Here is a 26,221-nt window from a genome sequence, read left to right as displayed (position 1 = left end):
GCTCTGGTCATTCCAAACTCTGGTCATTCCAGGCTCTGGGTACTCCAAACTCTGGTCATTCCAGGCTCTGGGAATCCCAGGCTCTGGGCATTCCAAGCTCTGGGAATCCCAGGCTCTGGGAATCCCAGGCTCTGGGCATTCCAAACTCTGGTCATTCCAAGCTCTGGGCATTCCAAGCTCTGGGAATCCCAGGCTCTGGTCATTCCAGGCTCTGGGCATTCCAGGCTCTGGGCATTCCAGGCTCTGGGAATCCCAGGCTCTGGTCATTCCAGGCTCTGGGCATTCAGGGCAGCCCCGATCCAGAGGGGAGTCAGGAATGGCTGAGGAAGGATCAGACGCTGCCAGAGGTGCCCTGGCAGTGACACCAGGAGCAGCTCTGGGACACCTGCAGGGCTCCAGGGGGGTTTGGGAGAAGGTTCTCCCTGCCACAGGGAATGGCAGCAGCCTGGAGGCATGAGGGGCTTTTCCAGGGATTCCTGAGGATCCCTGGGGGGCAGCTGAAGGGTTGGTAATGCTGCTGCTCCTGAGCTGCTCCTTAACAATCCAAATCCATGGGAATGCTGGCCTGCAGCTCAGCTGTGCTCTGGGAGCACACTGAGCTGTAAAAGCACCTGGAAAATGACACCATGCTGACCTGTAAAAAACCCCAACCCCTAAAGGACTTGGGGGTGGCACCTCTGAGGAAAGCAGAGCCCCCTCCATCCTTCCCTGCTGGCTGGATTTCTCAGCAAGGGGAAGCAGCTCCTGGCCAGATTCCAAGAATTTGGCAATCCCAGTCCCACTGTTTCCCACCCCAAAGCACAGCCCCAGGCTGGGATTGCAGCCTGGCACTGCTGGGCAGGCAGCTCTGCCAGGAGAGGGCACGGGGAGGGAAAGGGGAGGTTTGGGATGGGCACAGGGGGGAGAAACTCCTGGGATGGCAACGGGAATGGGAATGGGCACAGCTCTGGGAATGGGAATGGGCACTGAGGTGGGGATGGGAATGGGCACAGCAGCAGGAATGGGAATGGGCACAGCCCTGGGAATGGGAATGGGCACTGAGATGGGGATGGGAATGGGCACTGAGATGGGGATGGGAATGGGCACTGAGGTGGGGATGGGAATGGGCACTGAGGTGGAATAGGAGTGGCCACAGCTCTAGGAATGGGCACTGAGATGGGGATGGGAATGGGCACTGAGGTGGGGATGGGAATGGGCACTGAGGTGGAATAGGAGTGGCCACAGCTCTAGGAATGGGCACTGAGATGGGGATGGGAATGGGCACAACTCTGGGAATGGGAATGGGCACTGAGGTGGGAATGGGCACAGCTCTGGGAACGGGAATGGGCACTGAGGTGGGGATGGGAATGGGCACAGATCTGGGAATGGGAATGGGCACAGCAGCAGGAATGGGAATGGGCACAGATCTGGGAATGGGAATGGGCACTGAAGTGGGGATGGGAACGGCCACTGAGGTGGGGATGGGAATGGGCACAGCTCTGGGAATGGGAATGGCCACAGCAGCAGGAATGGGAATGGGCACAGCTGTGGGAATGGGAATGGCCACTGAGGTGGAATAGGAGTGGCCACAGCTCTAGGAATGGCCACTGAGGTGGGAATGGGAATGGCCACAGCTCTGGGAATGGCCACTGAGGTGGGGATGGGAATGGCCACAGCTCTGGGAACAGGAATGGCCACTGAGATGGGAATGGCCACAAAGGTGGGAAGGGGAATGGCCACAGAGATGGGAACAGGAATGGCCACAGCTCTGGGAATGGCCACAGCTCTGGGAATGGCCACTGAGGTGGGAATGGCCACTGAGGTGGGAATGGGAATGGGCACAAAAGTGGGAAGGGGAATGGCCACAGCAGCAGGAATGGGAATGGGAATGGCCACAGAGATGGGAATGGCCCCTGAGGTAGGAACTGGAGTGGCCACAGCTCTGGGAATGGCCACTGAGGTGGGAATGGCCACAAAGGTGGGAAGGGGAAGGGGCACTGAGGTGGGAAGGGGAATAGCCACAGCTCTGGGAATGGCCACAAAAGTGGGAATAGGAATGGCCACTGAGGTGGGAATGGCCACAGCAACAGGAAGGGGAATGGCCACAGCTCTGGGAACAGGAATGGCCACTGAGGTGGGAATGGCCACAAAGGTGGGAAGAGGAGTGGCCACAGCTCTGGGAATGGCCCCTGAGGTAGGAACAGGAGTGGCCACAGCTCTGGGAAGGGGAATGGCCACAGCAGTGCCAGCTGTTGAGAACATTGCCATGGCTGAACTAAACAAACTGAAAAGTGAAATGGTTCCAGAACGATCCAGCAGGAGAAAGTTTCAGGTGGCAGTTTGGGGACAGATTTCCACTTGGAAGGACAGGAAATGAAGGAACCTCTGTGTCAGGAGAGCCTGCACTGCACATGGAAGGAGCTTCAGGGTGACCCCCCTCACCTCAGTGACCTGAGCCCTCTCCAATCCCTGTTGGTTCCCAGGAGCCACCACCCTCCCCTGGGACATTCCAGGAATGCACAGCCTGGATCCAGCAGGGAATTCCCTGGGGGAGTCCCCCAGCTCCTCCCTGCTCCCATTCCCCCCCCTCCTGGAATGCCACAGCTCACACATCCTCGGGAAGCTCAGCTCTTTTCCCTTGGAGCTTTCTCCATGAAATAAAACCAGCTAAAATTCCCAAAAACCCCAAAGCCCAGAGCTGGCTGACACCCAGGTGGGATATCTCCCTTTTCCCAAAGCTGGGAAGCAGAGAGGGCTGTGCCCTTCACTCCTCCCCTGCTCTTCCCACAGCATAAACCCAAAGGGGAAAAAAAAAAAAAGAATTTTTTTGTTCCTGTGGAAAAGAAAAGTCACACAGACCCCAAATCCCAGGAGGGAAATGTGGATTATATTTGAAAATGCAACAAATCCCAGATTTCAGTTTCTCCCTGTAGCCACTTCCACACCAGACTCCATGGAACCAACAAGAATCCCATCACTGCCAGGCCCTTGCTCCCAAAAAAACCCAAAAAAATAGAAATTTTCCCTCAAAAAAATACAGAACCACCTCAGCATTTTAGACAACTTTATGTTGTTTAAAAGAAATAAATGCAGAATTCCAGCAGGGCTCCCTCCCTGAGGCAGGCAGCCTGAGCAACTTCCACTTCTGGGGTTGGAAAAAAGGCTGGAATAAGAATTTTGCTGACACTCAGGAGCATTTGTGGGTCTGGAAATGATTTTGCTGGAGTTGTGCAGCACAGCTTTAGCCCAGACTGAAATTCCAAGGAATCCAGAGCTCTCTGGGGATCATCCAGGAGAAAAAATTCACCTAAATCCACCATTTTACCTCCAATTCTTCCTCATTGTTTTCCTGCTCAGCTTATCCTGAACTGGAAATTATTATTATTATTATTATTATTATTATTGTACTATATAATAATTTTTTAAGTGTTTTTCCAAATACCCACAGCTAGAGCTGCTCCAATTTTCCATCCCCCAAAGCTGCAATCATTAAATTAATAAAAGATTAATGAATATTTTAAAAAACCTCTCCCAAATCCCTGTTACACCCCTCAGGTGAAGGGAGATTTGCAGGATGCTGCTCCTGGTGTGGGAATTTGCAAACTCCATGGGTTTCCTTTGCCTGAATTTTATTCATCAGAAGCACTAAAGGGATGGAAAATGGGATTATAAAACTCATTTATTTCGATCAGGATGCTGTGATGGGTTCTTTGCACCATGGCAGAGACAGCAATTCCCAGGAATTATTCCCTGCACAAAACAAGCTCCAAAAACCTCCAGAGCTGCAGCAAAACTCTGCATTTTTAAGCCCTGACAAAATAAATAAAAATGAAAAAAATAAAAGCAGGCAGAGAAAGAAATCATTATAAAAATTCCAGTTGATAATTAAAAATTATTAATTAATGTAATTTAAAATTTGTTAAATAACTATTAAATAAATTATTTTAAAAATTATTTAATGAATTACTATTGAATAAATTATATAGTTAAACATCATATAGTTAAATAATTTAATTAATTAAATTAAAATGTAATAATTTAATTAATTAAATATTTTAAATACTCCAGTAAATATTTTTTAAAAATTCATAAAATTAAATAAATTACTAATACTATTATTAATAATAGTAATGATAGCAGTCATATTATTAATAATAAAATAATAAAAATAAGAATTAAAATAAAAATTAAATGGCAATAAGAACAATAATAATAATAATTTGAAAAGCAGGTGGGAAAAAAAAATTTTTAAAAGCACTGGTGGAAATAATAATAATGATAATAATAATGATGATGATGATAATAATAACAATAATAGTAATAATAATAATAATAATACTTTAAATCACTGAGGGAGATGAAATCTGAGCAGCAGAGGTTGGGGATATCTGAATATTTTAAATTCCCGATTTTGAGCTGCCTCCAGCAGCCGGGGGAGCCCCGGGAGCTGCAGGGGAGACCCGGACCGGGCTGAACCGAACTGACCCGGGCACCGGGAAGGGAAGGGAAGGGAAGGGAAGGGAAGGGAAGGGAAGGGAAGGGAAGGGAAGGGAAGGGAAGGGAAGGGAAGGGAAGGGAAGGGAAGGGAAGGGAAGGGAAGGGAAGGGAGGCTCGGCTGGGCACAGAACAAAGGCTGTTTCCATTTCCATTTCCAGCCCTTCCCCGGGCAGCAGCACCAGCCCAGCTCTGCATTTCCAGCAAGGAAAAAAAAAAAAAAAAAAATCCCTGCGTGGCTCTTTCAGGTTCTATTTTAGCTCCTCTGTCCCCAGGGGTGGAAGGGCTGTCCTGATTTCGGCAGGGACAGAGCTGCTGCTTCTCCCGACAGCTGTGTTCAGGGATTTTTATGGGAATCACGTTTCCAACAGCCTGGTGGGGCGGCTGCTGCCGAGCCGCGTTTAACCCTTGGCAGGAAAGGAGAGGAGCTGTCCCCAGAGCAGGACAGGTCACCTGAATGGAGAGGAGTTGTCCCCAGAGCAGGACAGGTCACCTGAATGGAGAGGAGTTGTCCCCAGAGCAGGACAGGTCACCTGAATGGAGAGGAGCTGTCCCCAGAGCGGGACAGGTCACCTGGAAGGAGAGGAGCTGTCCCCAGAGCAGGACAGGTCACCTGAATGGAGAGGAGCTGTGCCCAGAGCGGGACAGGTCACCTGAAAGGAGAGGAGCTGTCCCCAGAGCAGGACAGGTCACCTGAATGGAGAGGAGCTGTGCCCAGAGCGGGACAGGTCACCTGAAAGGAGAGGAGCTGTCCCCAGAGCGGGACAGGTCACCTGAATGGAGAGGAGCTGTCCCCAGGGCAGGACAGGTCACCTGAAAGGAGAGGAGCTGTGCCCAGAGCAGGACAGGTCACCTGAATGGAGAGGAGCTGTCCCCAGGGTGGGACAGGTCACCCGGATGCTTCAAAGGGACATTCCATGGCCAGGACTGTCCCTGCCACCCTGGAGCTCGGGGAAGGGCTGGTGAAGAACCAGGCATCACTCGCTTCTACTCCCTCTGACCATCACAATTACCATTATCAGCAGCCTATTTACTATTACCAGCACGTTTTATTTCAATTATTAAACGCTTCTCTCACGGGTTATCAATTTTTAAACGGTTCTCTCACTGCCACCCTGGGTCTGCAAGGAGCTCGGGGAAGGGCTGGTGAAGAACTCCCTCCGACCATCACAATTATCATTATTAGCAGCGTATTTACTCTTACCACCACGTTTTATTTCAATTCTTAAACGCTCCTCTCACGCGTTTTGATTCTCCTCATTCTCCCGTCTGGCTGAGGCCACACCACAAGAACCAACACCATATAATACGATATAACCACCAATAAAACACACGCAAAACTCGCGGCTCTGCGGATTAAGCTGCGATGACACAGGGAAATATCTCATTTTAACCCCGGGGCCAGAAGGGCCGCCGGGACCCGCTGCCCCGCCCGTGCCCGGTCCCGGTACCTGCGGTCAGGAGCTGCATGGCGTGCGTGAAGGACGGGTCCAGGCTGTCCTTCTCGGCCATCAGTTCGGGCAGGTACTTGTTTTCGGGCTCCATCTTACCGCCAACCATACCTCCCGAACCACCGGCGCCTGAGGCCCCACCGGCCGACGGCTGCGCTCCGCTGGCGGCCCCGCGGGCCCCTCCGCCACGGGGCGGTCGGCGCGACGGCGGCGCGCGGCCACCGGGGCCCTGTCCTCGAGATAAACGACCGGTGGGGTCGTCGCGGCGCTGCATGAGGCGGTGCCGGGGAGGGGACGCGGGGGCCGGGCCGGGGACGGCGGCGGCGGCGGCGGCGGCGGGAGCGCAGCGGCCACACCGCCCGCGCAGCGCCCGGGCCGGAAGTGGCGCGCCGGAAGCTCCGCCCCCTCCCGGTCTGGGTGTGAGGGAGGGGGGGATCCGCCGCGGGAGCGCCCCGCGCATGCGCCGGCTGCCCCGGCGGGAATGGCGTGGTTGGAAGCGGCGGCGTGAGGGGAGCTGTGGGAGCGGGAGATGATGGAGGCAGGGAATCGTGGATGCGGGGAGAGAATAATTCATTCAGTCCGCGCGGCCATGCTGTTGGAATCTCTCAGCCGCATCACGCGGTGACTCCATCACCTCCCCAGACAGCCCCTCCCAATGTCTGGCCGCTCGGAGGGCGAAGAAATATTAATATCTGCTGTGAATCTGCCCTGTCTCAGCTTGAGGCCGTTTCCTCTCAGTAAGCTCACTCTTCACACAGTAGAAGAGACCGGCCCCACCTCACCACAAGCTCCTGGCATTTTGTACCTGGTTTTGGCAGGTGCTTGTGGAGAGCAATGATGTTCTCTTTAAGCCTCCTCTTAAGACTAAACCTAGCTCTCCCAGCCTCTCCTCACAAGGCATTTTCTTCGACCTTTCACGAGCCTTTGAGGGGCCCAGAACTGTACTAGAGTAAACAGAATCATAAAATCAAAGTTGTGAGAGAACCGACGATGGCATGGGGAGCGCGGGCGGGATTCGAACCGGCGGCGTTACGCGAACCGGCGACCGCCGGACTCGAACCGGCGGCTCTGCCCGCACTGCGCCCCGGCGGTGCCGCGCATGCGCGCTCCGCATTCCCGCCAGGCGGCGGCGCTGAGGCGCGGGAAGGGACTGAGGGGGAACCGGCACCGGCACCGGGCCATGGGGACCGAGACTTTGGCCTGCCCGGGGCACAGCGCGACCCTGAGGTACAGGGGTAGTGCCGCTGTGAGGGCTCAGTGTGTCCCCCGGCCTGCAGAATCCAGCAGGGCCTTGGCAGTGCCCTGTGGGAGCTGAGCCTTCCCTCCTTCCCTCACGGTCCTGTGGGGCACAGCCCGCTCTGGGGACGAGCCCTCGGTGTCCCTGAAGGACGAAACTGCTCTTATCAGGCGGTGTCACACAGTGCTGAAGAAGGAAAGAAAAGAGCCCTAAGGCCTGTGATTATCAGAGTTTATGTGACTCAAGTTGTGACTGTGCAGAGCCATTACACCCAGCAAAGTGGCACTGAGCAGTTTCTCTGTGTATTTTGAGGGACAAAGGTTTGCTGGTTCCTTTTTTCTCACCCTCAGTTTTGCCCCTTCCTGGATGATTCTTTGAGGTTTTTCGCTGATGGGTTTGGGCAAGGAGTTGGATTTGGTGGTCCTTAGGGGTCCCTTCCAACTTGAGGTACTCCATGATTCTATAAATGCAAAAAGCCTTTTTATGCAGGGGTTTCTGCTATTGTGTGTGGAGGCAGCTCTTCACTAGCACAGACACATTCCAGGCACTGCAGCTGCTTAAATCAGTATGAAACACAGCCCTCTATTAATAATTCAACAGAGCATGGGAAATGGGAAGACAGCAGCTTTTGTATTTGGGGAAATCACAAATCTCCTCCAGCCCGTGCAGGAAAAAAAGGGATCCTTATTTATCCACCTCTCCCTGAGCTGTGAGGAGATGTCACCCGATGTTGGGGACACCGCGCTGGCTCCACGCGGCACTCGGTGGCCCCAGCTGGCACCGCTGGCTCTGAGCGGGTTCTGACACAGGATTGTGACGGGAACTGCCTCCCTTTTCCAGGTGGGATCGGCAGGCAGGTGTTGCACAAGCACTGTCACACCTGGCAGGGGTGTCCCCTCGGGTCCCCTGAGGCCGCACAGCTGTGGGGTGGCCGGCCAGGATCCACGCACGGAATGCCGCGCTCCAGCCGGGAGCGGGGGAGCGGATCCACGGCTCCGTGACTCCACCGCGGGCTGGCGCTCCCGGGGAATGCGGGGCTTCCACGGGGGACAGGGCTGGACGCACCCCGTGTGTTCTGGACCCAGGAACCGGCTCCCAGATCCCGGTTCCCGGTCCCAGGGAAGCGGAAGCCGCGGGAACCCCCCCGGAGGGCCGAACCACTGAAGGCAGTGGGGAGGAGCGGGCTGTACCACTGCGCTGGCGGGGTGGGATGCTGGCGTGGACGGCTCCGTGTGCACGTGCGGCCAGAGGGCCGGTCCAAGTGTGGGAGGGCTGCGGGTGGGGAGGACCGGGACGTACCAAGGGTGACTGGGGACGCTCAGGGCGAGCTGCCCCCGGGCTATACCAATGCCCAAGGGGGAGGAGAGGCCTGTACCATGGGATACAAGGGGGGGTTGCTATAAAAGCAGCGGGATGGAAGGAGTCGTTCTCCGCTGCATGGAGAGGGGGCACCTCCTACTAGAGCGGGTTGCTCAAGGTATTATCTAACCTGGCTTCGAACAATTCCAGGCTCGGGGCATTCCACACCTTGTGCCAGTGCCTTGCCACGCTCACAGGGAAGAATTTCCTCCTAATACCTAACCTCTATTGTTCCCTGTCTTGTCACTGCAGTTCGTGACGAAGGATCCCCCTTCGGTTTCCCTGGAGGCCACGCTAGACACTGGAAAGTGGTCCGAGATCACTGGAAAGGGATCCTCATGCAGCCCTCCATTCCCAGTTCACCCCCCCCCGCCTCCACGCCTCGAATGGACGCGCCCAGCGCGCTGCCCCGGGGCGTGGGGCGCGCGTGTGGGCGGACCGTACCACTGTGCCGGCCGTGGGTGTGAGGGGCGGGCCGTACCACGGGGCCGCGGGCGGGAGGGGGGGGCGCGGCCTGTGCGCGAGGAGCCGTGTGGCGGCGCGCGGGCTCTCGGTGTCTCCGGCCGGACCGGGCCCAGCGCAGCCCCAGCCCCGTCACGGGCCCCGCCGCCCGCCCGCGACCCTGCCCGACCCCGCCCGGCCCCCGGCCCGCTCAATGCCCACGGTGAGGGGGCAACCGAGGGGCTTCGGGAGAACGGAGGGGAGCGGGGGAGGCTGGAGGCGCCGCCCCGGGAGCTGGGGAAGGGGGGGAATCCCGGGTGTGTTTGGAGGGGATTCCCTGCCCCGGGGGGGCCTCTCTGGCCTGGAGAGTCTCCTTAGGCCCTTGCGGGTGGTTTGGAGGGGCTTTGTGCTCTGGGGGACGGTTTGGGAAGGTTTTAGGGTTGCAGAAGGCTGAGGCGTTGGTTTGGGGTGGGCTTGAGGGTGCAGGAGGCTCCCTGTGGGCTGAAGGGCTCGTTTGGAGGGGGGTTTGGGGGCCCACGAGGCTCTGCCTGGGCCCAGGGGCTGCTTCGGGGAGTCCTTCCTGTTGTGGAGGAAACTCCCGGCCTGTGCGGTTTGTTTGGGGGGCTTTGAGGGCTCCCTGCGTGCCAGGAGGGGCTTTGGGGGCAGCTCAGACCTTGGGGTCCCTCCTCAGCTTGGGGGGCTGCTCTGGGGGTCCCCGGGGGCTGGCTGGGGACAGTGGCCCTGACTTGCAGCTTTGGGGGTCCCATTTCCTTGCAGGGCAGCTTTGGGGGGTCCTCCATCACCTGTGGGATGTGGGGGGCTCAGTGTCCAGCCCTGCAGCTTTGGGGGTCCCTTCTGCCTGCAGGGCTGCTTTGGGGGGTCCTCCATCACTTGTGGGATGTGGGGGGCTCAGTGCCCAGCTCTGCAGCTTTGGGGGTCCCATTTTTCTGCAGGGCTGCTTTGGGGGGTCCTCCATCACCTGTGGGATGTGGGGGGCTCAGTGCCCAGCCCTGCAGCTTTGGGGGTCCCTTCTGCCTGCAGGGCAGCTTTGAGGGGTCCTCCATCACTTGTGGGATGTGGGGGGCTCAGTGCCCACCCCCAGCGTTGTGGGGGTCCCCAAGTCCCCCCCTTGCAGCCAGTTTTGGGGAGGATGTTCAGGAAGGGGGGGGGCATTTCCTGGGGGATTGAAACAGTGAAGGGACAGGAGGGTTGAATTTGGGGTTTGTACCTGGTTTTGGGGGGAAATTTGCACCTGGTTTTTGAGGGGGTTTTATCTGATTTTGGGGGTTTTTCCCTGGTGTTGGGGGACATTTGGAGCAGTGTTTTGAAGGGAAGGGTGTTACTGATTCCTGTGTGAATGGGGGACAAGTTTGATAAACCTGGGGATTTTTTTGGGGTGTGGGAAGGGAAGCCTCGAGGTGGTCTGTAAAGGGTGAAGGGTTTTTTATTTTTGTGTTCAGGGCTGGAAAAAGCTGGGGGGTGACATTTCTCAGGCTGGAGGGGGGCAGGAAAGGAAGGGTGTCCAGGATGTGGTGGTTTTCCTGGGGTGGGAATGGGGGCAGGGCTGTGGGGCCGGTTTGTCTGGATAAAGGGCTGCCCTGTGGGATTTGGGGCTGGGAAAAGGGGAGCCAATGGATTCTGGGACAAGCAACGCCTCGGGAAAAGTCCTGCGAGTGACCTGCGGGAAGGTCTGAGTCAGGGAGGGGCGGATTTCTTTGCAGTGTCAGCTCGGGGCTGCTTCGGGTTGAGGAGGAGCTGAGCTTTGGGATTTGGGGCTTTGGAGCCCAGGTGAGGAAGTGCTGGAAGTGCTGGAAGCGGCTTCCTTCGGTCTCCTGGTGGTTCCTGGGTGTGATTAGTCACGATCTGCGTTTTCTCCCGGGGCAGTGTGTGCTCTCGCTGGTTTCGGGGTGAGAAGGAGGAGGAGGAAGGCAGAAATTTGGCTGTGAAAAGCTCCTGTATAAATGGAAACTCGCCTCGAAACTCCCCGAACGAAGCAGGCAGGGTCTGACTCAGAACTGCAGTTAGGATTTCAAGGAGAGGAAAGAAAAAAAAATTAAAAAAAAAAAAAAGAGAAAAACCCACCACTAGCAGCAGCCAGAAAACTCTGTCTCCTTATGACTCAACATGTAGAAATACTTGGATTTAATCAGCTCAGCTGGAGTTAAGGTAGGAGTGAGGATGCACAGCCAGGAATGTGGGTCTTACTCAGGGTCTAGTTGTGATTTTTAATTAAAGTAAAAGCCAAAACACCTCATAAACTTCAGAGAGATCCATCCTCCTCTTCCCCAGTGCAGTGCTCACACCTTTCCCTGTGGCAGGGCAGAGCTCAGGGTGCTCCCCTGGCTCCTGCCTGGACTTTGCCCCCTCTGGAATTCCGGGGCTGTTCCCTGTGCCAGATCCAGGGCATCCAGGGCAAGGAGCTCTGGGGGTGCAGGGCAGGCAGGGAAACCACCACATCCTGCACAGCCTTCCTTTCCTGCCCCCCTCCAGCCTGAGAAGTGTCACCCCCCAGCTTTTTCCAGCCCTGAACACACGCACACAAAAAAACCCCTTCACACCTCGAGGCTTCCCTTTCCCACCCCAAAAAACCACTGACAGAGTGGGTTTGGAGGTGGGGGAAGAATTCCCTGTGAGGTGATGAGGGATGGAATTCCCAGAGAAGCTGTGGATCTCTGGAAGTGCCCAAGGCCACCTGGAGGTGCTTTAACCCACCCGTGATTCCTGCTGACGTTTGTGGGTCGTGGATTTGGGGAGGGAAAACCCATTTTCAGCTGGGTGCTGCGGTGCCTCTGGGTTCCTGTGGCAGCTGGGCATTCAGAGCACTGGAAATCAGCCCCGTGCCCTGGAGCTGCTCTTATTTATTCTTAAATAACAATTATCAACTTCAGAGCGAGCCTGGTGTCGTTTTGCTGTTTGTGAGGGGCTCAGGGGGTGTGAAACGTTCCAGGTTGGCTCAGCTGTTACTTGTAGCTTTTTGTTGCCCCTTGTTTCTCTCTGTGCGCTGCTGAAGAGTTCAGCTCTTCACCCTCAGCCTGAAAAGCAGCCGTGCCCCTGAGAATGGGCTGTGCCTGGGAACAATTGGCACTTTGTGGCGGGCTGTGACATTTATCAGTCAGCCCCAGGCTCGGCTGTCAGCCTGGTTTAACTCCTCGGCTCCAACCCAGCCTGGTTTAACTGCTCGGCTCCAAACCCAGCCTGGTTTAACTGCTCAGCTCCAAACCCAACCTGGTTTAACTGCTCGGCTCCAACCCAGCCTGGTTTAACTCCAGCTCCAAACCCAGCCTGGTTTAACTGCTCAGCTCCAAACCCAGCCTGGTTTAACTGCTCAGCTCCAAACCCAGCCTGGTTTAACTGCTCGGCTCCAAACCCAGCCTGGTTTAACTGCTCAGCTCCAAACCCAACCTGGTTTAACTGCTCAGCTCCAACCCAGCCTGGTTTAACTCCAGCTCCAAACCCAGCCTGGTTTAACTGCTCAGCTCCAACCCATCCTGGTTTAACTGCTCGGCTCCAAAGCCAGCCTGGTTTAACTCCAGCTCCAAACCCAGCCTGGTTTAACTGCTCAGCTCCAATCCAGCCTGGTTTAACCCTCAGCTCCAACCCAGCCTGGTTTAACTGCTCAGCTCCAAACCCAGCCTGGTTTAACTCCAGCTCCAACCCAGCCTGGTTTAACTGCTCAGCTCCAATCCAGCCTGGTTTAACTCCAGCTCCAACCCAGCCTGGTTTAACTGCTCAGCTCCAATCCAGCCTGGTTTAACTCCAGCTCCAATCCAGCCTGGTTTAACTGCTCAGCTCCAGCCCAGCCTGGTTTAACTGCTCAGCTCCAACCCCAGCCTGGTTTAACTGCTCTGCTCCAAACCCAGCCTGGTTTAACTCCAGCTCCAAACCCAGCCTGGTTTAACTGCTCAGCTCCAGCCCAGCCTGGTTTAACTGCTCAGCTCCAAATCCAGCCTGGTTTAACTGCTCAGCTCCAACCCAGCCTGGTTTAATTCCAGCTCCAAATCCAGCCTGGTTTAACTGCTCAGCTCCAACCCAGCCTGGTTTAACTCCAGCTCCAACCCAGCCTGGTTTAACTGCTCAGCTCCAGCCCAGCCTGGTTTAACTCCAGCTCCAACCCAGCCTGGTTTAACTGCTCAGCTCCAACCCAGCCTGGTTTAACTGCTCAGCTCCAACCCAGCCTGGTTTAACTGCTCAGCTCCAACCCAGCCTGGTTTAACTGCTCAGCTCCAACCCAGCCTGGTTTAACTCCAGCTCCAACCCAGCCTGGTTTAACTCCAGCTCCAACCCAACCTGGTTTAACTGCTCAGCTCCAAACCCAGCCTGGTTTAACTCCAGCTCCAACCCCAGCCTGGTTTAACTCCAGCTCCAACCCAGCCTGGTTTAACTGCTCAGCTCCAACCCAGCCTGGTTTAACTCCAGCTCCAACCCAGCCTGGTTTAACTCCAGCTCCAAACCCAGCCTGGTTTAACTGCTCAGCTCCAAACCCAGCCTGGTTTAACTCCAGCTCCAAACTCAGCCTGGTTTAACTGCTCAGCTCCAACCCAGCCTGGTTTAACTCCAGCTCCAACCCAGCCTGGTTTAACTCCAGCTCCAACCCAGCCTGGTTTAACCCTCAGCTCCAAACCCAGCCTGGTTTAACTGCTCAACTCCAAACCCAGCCTGGTTTAACTGCTCAGCTCCAACCCAGCCTGGTTTAACTCCAGCTCCAACCCAGCCTGGTTTAACTCCAGCTCCAACCCAGCCTGGTTTAACTCCTCGGCTCCAAACCCAGCCTGGTTTAACTCCAGCTCCAAACCCAGCCTGGTTTAACTGCTCAGCTCCAAACCCAGCCTGGTTTAACTGCTCAGCTCCAACCCAGCCTGGTTTAACTGCTCAGCTCCAAACCCAGCCTGGTTTAACTCCTCAGCTCCAACCCAGCCTGGTTTAACTCCAGCTCCAACCCAGCCTGGTTTAACTCCAGCTCCAACCCAGCCTGGTTTAACTCCAGCTCCAAACCCAGCCTGGTTTAACTCCAGCTCCAAACCCGGCCTGGTTTAACTCCAGCTCCAACCCAGCCTGGTTTAACTGCTCAGCTCCAGCCCAGCCTGGTTTAACTCCAGCTCCAACCCAGCCTGGTTTAACTGCTCAGCTCCAAACCCAGCCTGGTTTAACTGCTCAGCTCCAAACCCAGCCTGGTTTAACTCCAGCTCCAGCCCAGCCTGGTTTAACTCCAGCTCCAACCCAGCCTGGTTTAACTCCAGCTCCAAACCCAGCCTGGTTTAACTCCAGCTCCAAACCCAGCCTGGTTTAACTCCAGCTCCAAACCCAGCCTGGTTTAACTGCTCAGCTCCAAACCCAGCCTGGTTTAACTCCAGCTCCAACCCAGCCTGGTTTAACTCCAGCTCCAACCCAGCCTGGTTTAACTGCTCAGCTCCAACCCAGCCTGGTTTAACTGCTCAGCTCCAAACCCAGCCTGGTTTAACTGCTCAGCTCCAAACCCAGCCTGGTTTAACTGCTCAGCTCCAAACCCAGCCTGGTTTAACTCCAGCTCCAGCCCAGCCTGGTTTAACTGCTCAGCTCCAAACCCAGCCTGGTTTAACCCTCAGCTCCAAACCCAGCCTGGTTTAACTCCAGCTCCAGCCCAGCAGAGGTGGATGTAAACTCGAGTTAGGGAGATGAGTGCAGGTGACTCAGCTCTGCAGCTTCTGAGTGTTCTGGGTGATTTCGGGAGTTGCTTTCAAGTCCTGCTCGACTCGTTAATGGCTTTTGCTGCCGGGTTTGATATTTGGGGTGAGAATATTTAGGCTGAGCTGTTGATCAGGCAGGACCTTGTTTTCAAAGCCCAGCTTAGACAACTCAGCCTTCTGATTTTTAGGAAAGACTTATTGATGTCGCAAACAAATTGCCAAAAGTAATTTTTGATTTCACTTGCATATAATTCCGTGGCTTAAACAGGATTGTAGCTCAAGTTTTAATTTATTTTTTTTTTTAGCAGAGCCTTTTGCTTTTGACTTCAAACACTTTTAGCAACTTCAACTTCAAACACTTTGAGCAACTTTCAACTTTTTGGGCTTGGAATGCAAATACCATTCCAAAATATCCTTTAAAAACTTAAGTGATGGGTGGGGAAGGTGTTTTGTGTTTTTTTTTAAAGAATAATCCCAGTGTCAGAGCAGCATTAAGAGGGAAGAGCATGAAGCACTTTCCTGGAAGAGCTGTGCCAGTGTCCAGCTGCTTCCCAGTGTTCCCAGGGGGATTTTCCCATCCCTTCCTGTTCAGGGGTTCAGCCCAGCCCGGTGAGCTTTGCCTCAGGCCTGTCCTCCCCTCGGGCAGGTGACAATTGTCACCATTTCCTGACGTGTCACTCGAGGCTTCTTTGAGGGTTTCTTGTTCCTGCTGGGGCAGATCCCTATCTGCAGAGGAAGTGAGTGAGTCAGCCCCGAACTGGGAGGGACTGGGAGGGACTGGGAGGGAGCTGCAGCCGCCCCGCGGGGGTGGACAGGGTGGAACAGTGAAACTTTTTGACCTCACCCCTCTCCAGGCACGTGTCAGTCTGAGCAAGCTTCTTTCACCCAGGAGTTCATCCAGAACCATTTAGTTCCATTTTTTATTTTCTCCTGGAGAGGATGTTTTAGAAAATTTTGTTGGTTTTTTGTTTTTTTTTTTTCCTCTGGCTGATTTGTGGTTTGGGTTTTCAGGCTCTTTTTGGAGATCTCTGACTTTTTTCACACGGAAAATGTTGCAGGTGAAATATTTTGGCAGTGTAGGGGATAGAGAGGGGAATTTTCAGGAAGGGGAAGTAAAACCTGGCATGGGCAGAGTGGCAGGAAAAGCCAAAATCCTGAGGCAGGATGGAAATCTGATGGGATCCATTCGTGGTGCTGAGTTCCCATGTGGGAATTCCAGAGATTTCACAGGAAAGGAAAATCCAGCAGCTCGTGAATTCAAAATGGATCTTCTCTTAGAGGAACAGAGGGATTTGGGATCCTCATCCTCCCTTAGAGGAACAGAGGGATTTGGGATCCTCATCCTCCCTTAGAGGAACAGAGTGATTTGGGATCCTCATCCTCCCTTAGAGGAACAGAGGGATTTGGGATCCTCATCCTCAGAGGAACAGAGTGATTTGGGATCCTCATCCTCCCCTAGAGGAACAGAGGGATTTGGGATCCTCATCCTCCCTTAGAGGAATGAAATGATTTGGGATCCTCATCCTCCCTTAGAGGAACAGAGGGATTTGGGATCCTCATCCTCCATTAGAGGAACAGAGTGATTTGGGATTGTTCATCCTCCCTTAGAGGAACAGAGTGATTTGGGATCCTCATCCTCAGAGGAACAGAGGGATTTGGGATCCTCATCCTCCCTTAGAGGAACAGAGGGATTTGGGATCCTCATCCTCCCTTAGAGGAACAGAGTGATTTGGGATCCTCATCCTCCCTTAGAGGAATGAAATGATTTGGGATCCCTCATCCTCCATTAGAGGAACAGAGGGATTTGGGATCCTCATCCTCCCTTAGAGGAACAGAGTGATTTGGGATCCTCATCCTCCCTTAGAGGAACAGAGGGATTTGGGATCCTCATCCTCAGAGGAACAGAGTGATTTGGGATTCTCATCCTCCCTTAGAGGAATGAAATGATTTGGGATCCTCATCCTCCCTTAGGAACAAAGTGATTTCGGATCCTCATCCTCCCTTAGAGGAACAGAGGGATTTGGGATCCTCATCCTCCCTTAGAGGAAAGAAATTATTTGGGATTGTTCATCCTCCCTTAGAGGAACAGAGTGATTTGGGATCCTCATCCTCCCTTAGAGGAACAAAAGGATCTGGGATCCTCATCCTCCTCTAAGGACCAGAGGGATTTGGGATCCCTCATCCTCCCTTAGAGGAATGAAATGATTTGGGATCCCTCATCCTCCATTAGAGGAACAGAGTGATTTGGGATCGATTTGGGATCGTTCACCTCCCTCAGAGGAACGAAGTGATTTGGGATCCTCATCCTTCCTTAGAGGAACAAAAGGATCTGGGATTGTTCACCCTCCCTTGGAGGAACAAAAGGATCTGGGATTGTTCACCCTCCCTTGGAGGAACAAAAGGATCTGGGATTGTTCACCCTCCCTTGGAGGAACAAAAGGATCTGGGATTGTTCACCCTCCCTTGGAGGACCAGAGTGATTTGGGATTGTTCACCCTCCCTTGGAGGACCAGAGTGATCTGGGATTGCCCGAGGCCCTGCGAGGATCCTTTGAAGTCTCAGTGACAGATTTGCAGCTCCTGTGCATCCTGTGCCCCGGGGCGCTGGAAAGGGGATCCCGGTGACCTTTGCCGGGGATCCTGTTCTGCCATCCCTGCAGGCTGCAGCTGTTCTGGGCTGCTCCTCTCTTCTTTTGGAGCTGGGAATTCCTCACGCTGTCGTTCCTTGGATTTCCTTTCCCCTGGCTGCTGCTGGCTCTGCTGGAATCTCAGGTTTAGGGATCCTAAACTGGGGATTGTGGGTGTTTGGGGTTTCACTCCCAGCCATCTCCAGCTCCTGTCAAGGCAGGAATTCATTTCTCTCCTCATCAGCTCTTACCTTAATTAATTTATGCTGCATGATACCTGCCCTTCCTAGAGGTTTTCAGCTGAGTTTTGCCCATTTGAGAAGAAATTCCTCTCAAATTGACCTCGGATCAGGCTGTGAGTGAGGGGAGGGATCTGAGCGTGTGTTCAGTTAAAAACATCCCAAAACCCCTCCCACCTGCACGGGGGGCACCTGGATGGGGCAGGGGGCACCTGGATGGGGCAGGGGGCACCTGGATTGAGCAGATAACAGCTGGATGGGGCAGGGGGCACCTGGATGGGGCAGGGGGCACCTGGATTGAGCAGATAACAGCTGGATGGGGCAGGGGGCACCTGGATTGATCAGGTGGCACCTGGATTGACCAGGTCACACCTGGATTGATCAGGTGGCACCTGGATTGACCAGGTCACACCTGGATTGATCAAATGGCACCTGGATGGGGCAGATAACACCTGGATTGAGCAGATAACAGCTGGATGGGGCAGGTGGTACCTGGATGGGGCGGGGGGCACCTGGATTGACCATATAACACCTGGATTGAGCAGATAATGGCTGGATGGGGCAGGGGGCACCTGGATGGGGCAGGGGGCACCTGGATTGAGCAGATAACAGCTGGATGGGGCAGGGGGCACCTGGATGGGGCAGGGGGCACCTGGATTGAGCAGATAATATCTGGATGGGGCAGGGGGCACCTGGATTGATCAGGTGGCACCTGGATTGACCAGGTCACACCTGGATTGATCAAATGGCACCTGGATGGGGCAGGGGGCACCTGGATTGAGCAGATAACAGCTGGATGGGGCAGGGGGCAACTGGATTGATCAAATGGCACCTGGATGAGGCAGGGGGCACCTGGATGGGGCAGGGGGCACCTGGATTGATCAGGTGGTACCTGGATTGACCAGATCACACCTGGATTGATCAGATGGCGCCTGGATGGGGCAGGGGGCACCTGGATTGAGCAGATAACAGCTGGATGGGGTAGGGGGCACCTGGATTGACCAGGTCACACCTGGATGGGGCAGGTCACACCTGGATTGATCAGGTGGCACCTGGATTGATCAGGTCACAGCTGGATTGACCAGGTCACACCTGGATTGACCAGGTCACACCTGGATTGATCAAATGGCACCTGGATGGGGCAGGTCACAGCTGGATTGACCAGGTCACACCTGGATGGGGCAGGTCACACCTGGATGGGGCAGGTCACACCTGGATTGATCAGGTGGCACCTGGATTGATCAAAGGGCACCTGGATTGATCAGGTCACAGCTGGATTGATCAGGTGGCACCTGGATGGGGCAGGTCACACCTGGATTGACCAGGTCACACCTGGATTGACCAGGTCACACCTGGATGGGGCAGGTCACAGCTGGATTGACCAGGTCACACCTGGATGGGGCAGGTCACACCTGGATTGACCAGGTCACACCTGGATGGGGCAGGTCACAGCTGGATTGACCAGGTCACACCTGGATTGACCAGGTCACACCTGGATGGGGCAGGTCACACCTGGATTGACCAGGTCACACCTGGATGGGGCAGGTCACACCTGGATTGACCAGAATTCCCCATGGCACCACCAGGAGCTGCCTCCAGGCACACCTGGCAGCTCCAGGCTGTTCTCTCCCAGCTGTTTGCCCTGCTGCCTCTCTGCTTTCCCTCTGCCAGTTTTTGCTTCCTCCCCATGCCTTGTCTCACTTTCTGACCAGAGGATCTGGGGGTTGATGGGCTGGAAAACCTCTCCTTGTGTGCTGCTGTCCCCAGACCTGGTTACAGTTCATTCTCATCAGTTCTCCTGGGGTTTTGAGGTGCAGATTTACTTGGTGGCAGAGGGAAAGAGAATTTTTGAAATATTTACTTGGGAAAATCAGAAGTTGTAAACAAAATTTTTAATTTTCTTAATTAGAATCCTGATTTTTCTTTTTAAACTCAGGATCTGTCAGCAACCCAGACTTTAAAAATTAACCTTGTGTGCTGCATCATCTCCTTATCCTGCTGGAAATAACTCTTTTCAGGCTTAAATACAGTGCTTTATTAAAAACACATTTTTAATCACTCCTGAGCTAGCAGCTAATTAATGCTTCAGGAATATTCCTTTGGGAAGGGGAGCTGGTGACTCCTTGCCACTCTCAGCACAGGTGGAAATGAAACATTCCACTTCTTAATCCCTTGGTAAACTGTTTGTACAAGTGCCTTTTGGAAGAATTGGGGTGAAATTCCCTCTTTGATTCCAAACTGGCCCTGATTTGATGCAACTTCCAGGGCAAAACCAGCTCTGGGTGAGGCAGAAAATCCAGGAGTGGAAATTCTCCTTTCTCCTCGTTCTGCCGTTCAATTATTGATAAAAACATTTTTGTTGGCCTTAATTAAGTTCTAATTAGGCTTTCACCTCTTAATTTTCTGTGATGTGGGAGAGAGTGAATTGATGAATGAGTGAATGGATCTGGTGTGTTTGGAGGGGATTCCTCCACCCTGAGGATAAAACATTCCCGGATTCCTGGTGGGAATTTTGGATTTCAGTCCCTCAGCTGCCTGGAGGTCGGGGGAGGTGATTGGAAACAGCTTTTCCCTCGCCTCTGGCAGCTAATTAATGTCATTTTTGGCACGGAAAGCTGCACTTGAAGGGGATAATTGCTGTTCTTGGGTGATTTCTGAGGTGATTTGGTGCTGCTTAATTTGCAAGTGAGGCTCTCCTGAAACCCTGAGCTGGGCTGGGGGAGTTTATTCCTCATCATCCTCACTCAGCTCTGCCACCTTGACCTTCCCACTCCACTCTTGGTGATTTCTGCCTGCAGGCTGGGAGTTTATCCCTCTGATTCCAGCCTTTTTTCCCCTCAAAAAAAAAAAAAAAAAAAAAAAGAATTCCTCCATCAGCAGCAATCCCTTGGCTTGGTTATTTATAAAAGTTGATAATTTAATATTTAATTTAATATTTCAGTCCTGCTTTGAGGTGCACTCTCGTTTCCATCCCCCTGAATTTCATGGCTCTGTTCCATCCTTTTGTATTTTGGATTCTGCCTTTAAAGCCCAGCTCTGTAAATAGAGATAAGGCAGAGAATAACCCAAAGTTATTATGGTTACAACTGAAATAATTGAGAATAACTAAAAGTTATTGCTGCTAAATGACCATTTGGCCCTCACTTGGGAAGATTTCTGGGGGATATTTCGAGTTGGGTGAGATTTATCTGCCAGCAGGAGCTGAAATACACAAAAAATTGATTTTATTACATGAAAAATTGATTATATTACACAAAAAAAATTGATTATATTACACGAAAAATTGATTATATTACACAAAAAATTGAGTATATTACACAAAAATTGATTATATTACACGAAAAATTGATTATACATATTACACAAAAAATTGTTTATATTACACAAAAAATTGATTATATTACACAAAAAATTGATCATATTACACGAAAAATTGATCATATTACACGAAAAATTGATTATATTACACAAAAAATTGATTATATTACACAAAAAAATTGATTCTATGACACAAAAATGGATTCTATTGTATTATTTTATTTCTGATACTCTTCCTTCTGCTGCTGGGTTGATATTTTTGGGGTTGATCCAGGCAGGTGGGGCTGTGCCTGGGACATTTCCATTGGCTTTGTGCTGGTCTCTGTCACCCCAGGACACCTCTGGGGAGGGAACACGGAATTCCTCGGCCTCGGTGCCTCCAGGAGCAGGAATTGCAACAAATCCCAAGAGAATATTCACAATATTTATTGTGATCTATCAGGGCTTTGATTTATTTGGTTATTTTTTAATGATTATTTTAATTTGAGTTTATTCACACTATTTATGATTTAGCCCATCAGGACTTTGATTTTTTAAATTTTTTTAATGATTAATTTGAGTTTTTCTGGGAGGGAACAGACCCTACCAACACTTTTCCTGCTGTTTTTCCCCCATTCCAGGAGCAGGAATTGCAACAAATCCCAAGAGAATATTCACAATATTTATAATTAGACCTACCAGTACTTTGATTTACTTGGATTTTTTTAAATGATTGTTTTAATTTGAGTTTATTCACATTATTTATGATTAGGCCTATCAGGCCTTTGATTTTTTAAATTTTTTAAATGATTAATTTGAGTTTCTGTGGGGGAATCACTGCTGGGCACTGAACCCACCAACCCTTTTCCACTTTTCCCCCATTCCAGGTGTTTCCATTATTTATGATTATTTATCATTAGGCCTATCAGGACTTTGATTTATTTGAGTTTTTTTTTTAATGATAATTTTAATTTATTCACAGTATTTATCATTAGGCCTATCAGGATTTTGATTTATTTGAGTTTTTTTTTTAATGGTAATTTTAATTTATTCACAGTATTTATCATTAGGCCTATCACAATATTTATGATTAGAACTATCAAATATTTGATTGATTTATTTTTTTTTATTGATAATTTGAATTTGAGTTTCTCTGGGGGGATTGTGGCTGGGCCCAGACCCCACCAACCCTTTCCCACTGTATTTCCCCCATTCTAGATGTTTCCATTATTTATGATTAGGCCTATCAGGCCTTTGATTGTTTTTTTTAAATGATAATTTGAGTTTCTCTGGGGGGATCCCTGCTGGGCCCAGACCCCACCAACCCTTTCCCACTGTATTTCCCCCATTCCAGGTGTTTCCATTATTTATGATTATTTATCATTAGGCCTATCACAATATTTATGATTAGGCCTATCAGGACTTTGATTGATTGATTTTTTTATTGATAATTTGAGTTTCTCTGGGGGGATCCCTGCTGGACCCAGACCCCACCAACCCTTTCCCACCATTTTTCCCCCATTCCAGGTATTTCCATTATTTGTGATTAGGCCTATCAGGCCTTTGATTTATTTGAGGTTTTTTTAATGATAATTTATTCACAGTATTTATGATTAGGCCTATCACAATATTTATGATTAGGCCTATCAGACCTTTGATTGATTGATTTTTTAATTGATAATTTGAGTTTCTCTGGGGGGATTGTGGCTGGGCCCAGACCCCACCAACCCTTTCCCACTGTTTTTCCCCCATTCCAGGTATTTCCATTATTTGTGATTAGGCCTATCAGGACTTTGATTGATTGATTTTTTTATTGATAATTTGAGTTTCTCTGGGGGTATCCCTGCTGGGCCCAGCCCCCACCAACCCTTTCCCACCGTTTTCCCCCATTCCAGGTGTTTCCATTATTTATGATTATTTATGATTAGGCCTATCAAGACTTTGATTGATTGTTGTTTTTTTTATTGATAACTTGAGTTTGAGTTTCTCTGGGGGGATCCCTGCTGGGCCCAGACCCCACCAACCCTTTCCCACTGTATTTCCCCCATTCTAGATGTTTCCATTATTTATGATAAGGCCTATCAGGCCTTTGATTGATTGTTTTTTTTAAATGATAATTTGAGTTTCTCTGGGGGGATCCTTGCTGGGCCCAGACCCCACCAACCCTTTCCCACTGTTTTTCCCCCATTCCAGGTATTTCCATTATTTATGATTAGGCCTATCAAGACTTTGATTTTTTGTTGTTTTTTTTTGTTGATAATTTGAATTTGAGTTTCTCTGGGGGGATTGTGGCTGGGCCCAGCCCCCACCAACCCTTTCCCACTGTATTTCCCCCATTCCAGGTGTTCTGTTGGAGGATCCTTGGCACATTTATGGCGATTCTGAGCGTCAGGGCAGACTTCTGCCAGGCCCAGCACAGCACCCTGGCTGCCAAGTGAGCTCAGGGCTCTCCCCACGCCTGCCTGCTGCCACCATTCCCCTTTCTCCTGCCCTCCAAGACTCCGGGAAGGCAGCGGGACCCGGCTCAGATTTATGGGATTTCTCCTGGCCCTTGGCAGCAGATTCCTGGCTCTGACTCTGGCCCAGCTCAGCACCAGGAAAAAACCAAGTGGAGACAAAGCCCTGCCCTCACCTCACCAGTGCCTCGATGTAGGACAGGCTGCCCTGCCTGTGCTCTGGGAATTTGGGGAGTCTGAAGGATACCACCCCGCCAGCAACTGAGGATTTGGAAGCAAACCTGCTTTTCTAGGAGCAGAAATCCCCAGGAACAAAGGAACAAACCCATCAAAGCAAGCTCTGATCAATCCCAGGCATATTAGTGCTCTTTTTCATGTTTTCTGCTGTGAAACGTTTCCAAGGTCATTGATTTTTTTTTGTTTGTTTTGTTTTATTTTCCTCCCTTTATTTTGATTTTTTTTTTATTTTATTTTTTTGGGTTTTTTTAAATTTTTTTTTTGGCCCCTCACACAATTTCTTTGCCATTATGAACCGTCCAGCCCCCGTGGAAATTACTTATGAGAATCTACGTTTCCTGATCACTCACAACCCAACCAATGCAACCCTCAGCAAGTTCATCGAGGTAAGGAGTCAAACAATTCCAAAATCCCCCAAAATCCCTGGCCAGGAGTTTCCTGACCAGTCCTTCCTCACCTCTGGAAGGAAATTTAAGGGTTTTTTTTTGCTTTATTCTGAGGAAATTCTGATTTCTGAGCCTCCAGAGTGAACTGGAGCAGCTTTTGTTTGATCTGTGGTTCTTTATCTGGCACTGAGTGCTACTTTTAGTGCATTACCAGGGAGCTGGAGTGTGCTGGGCTGTGTGTTCTGCTCCTCCCTGCCTCCAAATGTCAACACTGGCTGAAGCAAACAGACCCAGGCTTCTATTTAAAGAGGAGAAGAAGCTGCTTGGAGCATTTACAGCTATTTTAGTACTCCTACAATTGCAATTTTACTCTTATAATTGCAATTTTACTCCTGTAATTGCATTTTTTTCCCCCCTCTCCAAAACATTTCTCATTTTTTTCTGTCCCTTGTAAATTCTATCCCTCTCTCCTTCCACGTGCAGTCACTTTGGTGCCCTGAAAAGGTGGGAAATGTTGATTTTTGTAGCTGATTTTCTCACTGAGGTGTTTTCCTTTCTCTCCAAGGAGCTGAAGAAGTACGGGGTGACGACCTTGGTGCGAGTTTGTGATGCCACTTATGATCAAGCTCCAATCGAGAAAGAAGGAATCCAAGTTCTGGTGAGTTGCCTTTAAAACTGCCTAAAAATGGGAATTTTCTCTAGAACTTATGGGGATCTCTTCAGTGCTTGGGCATGGTCCAGCTTGGCCAAAAAAAAATTAGCACCAGGTGAAGGTGGGTGTGAGGAACTCGATGGATTTTTGTGTGGTTTTGGGTTTGTTGGGATATTTTGGTTTTTTAGGGGTTATTTTGGTGATACCTGGTTTGGTCCCTGTCTCTGGCTGACAGCATTGTTTGGCTTTGCTGTTGGTTTTCTCAGCACGTGAATAAAATTTGGTCTTAGAGAAAGTGCCACTTTTGAGCCTCTGGGTGACACCTTGCCACAGATTTTTGTGCCAGGAGAGAGCCATGGAATCCTGGAATATTTAAATTTGGAACCCTGAAAGTTCAGCCTCTGGGTGACACCTTGCCACAGATTTCTGTGCCAGGAGGGAACCATGGAATCCTGGAATGTTTTGGGTTGGAACCCTTAAATCTCATCCACACCATGGCCAGGGACACTCCCATTATCCAGATTAATCCAAGCTGGCCTTGGACAGTCTTGGAGCAGCCACAAATTCTCTGGGAAATCCATCCCAACCCCTGGAGCAGCCACAAATTCTCTGGGAAATCCATCCCAGCCCCTGGAGCAGCCACAAATTCTCTGGGAAATCCATCCCAGCCCCTCCTCATCCTTAGAGGGAAGAATTCCTCCCAAAATCTTCTCCTGACCCCTGAATTGCCACAAATCTCTGTGGCAGGAAAGAGCCATGGAATCCTGGAATATTTAAATTTGGAACCCTGAAAGTTCAGCCTCTGGGTGACACATTGCCACAAATTTCTGTGCCAGGAGGGAACCATGGAATCCTGGAATGTTTTGGGTTGGAATCCTTAAATCTCATCCACACCATGGCCAGGGGACACTCCCATTATCCAGATTAATCCAAGCTGGCCTTGGACAGTCTTGGAGCAGCCACAAATTCTCTGGGAAATCCATCCCAGCCCCTCCTCATCCTTAGAGGGAAGAATTCCTCCCAAAAATCCCTTCCTGACCCCTGAATTGCCACAAATCAGGAGAGAGCCATGGAATCCTGGAATGTTTTGGGTTGTAACCCTTAAATCTCATCCACACCATGGCCAGGGACACTCCCACTATCCAGATTAATCCAAGCTGGCCTTGGACAGTCTTGGAGCAGCCACAAATTCTCTGGGAAATCCATCCCAACCCCTGGAGCAGCCACAAATTCTCTGGGAAATCCATCCCAACTTCTGGAGCAGCCACAAATTCTCTGGGAAATCCATCCCAACTTCTGGAGCAGCCACAAATTCTCTGGGAAATCCATCCCAACCCCTGGAGCAGCCACAAATTCTCTGAGAAATCTATCCCAACTTCTGGAGCAGCCACAAATTCTCTGAGAAATCCATCCCAACTCCTGGAGCAGCCACAAATTCTCTGGGAAATCCATCCCAACTTCTGGAGCAGCCACAAATTCTCTGGGAAATCCATCCCAACCCCTGGAGCAGCCACAAATTCTCTGGGAAATCCATCCCAAAAACCCCTCCTCACGCTCAGAGGAAGAATTCCTCCCCAAATCCCCTCCTGGAGCTCAGCAGCTGGAATTCCTGCCCCTCACTCCCAGCTGCCATTGTGCAATGGTGTCTGGCTGATCCTGGAGGTTTTTTTAAGAGGTGTGTGCTCACCCTGAGCTTCCAGGCAG

General features: G+C 51.4%; 2 protein-coding genes across 5 annotated transcripts in view; one reads left to right on the top strand and one right to left on the bottom strand.

Annotated features, from left to right (window-relative positions):
• The window catches only part of KHDRBS1 (KH RNA binding domain containing, signal transduction associated 1), a 34,577-nt gene extending 28,327 nt beyond the window's left edge, over positions 1 to 6,250 (bottom strand). For both annotated transcript variants that reach the window (XR_009489564.1, XM_059868944.1), the window contains exon 1: positions 5,925 to 6,250. Coding sequence is in view for 1 of the 2 variants with exons in the window: in XM_059868944.1 (XP_059724927.1) it covers positions 5,925 to 6,198 (274 nt within the window). In the remaining variant the exon portion in view is untranslated. The remainder of the gene's footprint in view (positions 1 to 5,924) is intronic.
• Positions 6,251 to 9,047: 2,797 nt separating this feature from the next.
• PTP4A2 (protein tyrosine phosphatase 4A2) overlaps positions 9,048 to 26,221 on the top strand; it is a 29,094-nt gene continuing 11,920 nt past the window's right edge. For 2 of the 3 annotated variants that reach the window (XM_059868393.1, XM_059868395.1), the window contains exons 1-4: positions 9,048 to 9,184; positions 23,129 to 23,644; positions 23,783 to 23,865; positions 24,431 to 24,523. In XM_059868393.1, coding sequence (XP_059724376.1) covers positions 23,617 to 23,644; positions 23,783 to 23,865; positions 24,431 to 24,523 — 204 coding nt within the window. In that variant the 5' untranslated portion in view covers positions 9,048 to 9,184; positions 23,129 to 23,616. Of the gene's footprint in view, positions 9,185 to 23,128; positions 23,866 to 24,430; positions 24,524 to 26,221 lie in introns of all 3 variants that reach the window. The other variant, XM_059868394.1, reaches the window with a different exon arrangement.

This window comes from Haemorhous mexicanus, chromosome 27 (genome assembly GCF_027477595.1).
Source record: "Haemorhous mexicanus isolate bHaeMex1 chromosome 27, bHaeMex1.pri, whole genome shotgun sequence".
NCBI lineage: Eukaryota > Metazoa > Chordata > Aves > Passeriformes > Fringillidae > Haemorhous > Haemorhous mexicanus.
The sequence above is the reverse complement of the archived record's forward strand: the minus strand, read 5'-3'. Positions and strand labels throughout refer to the sequence as shown.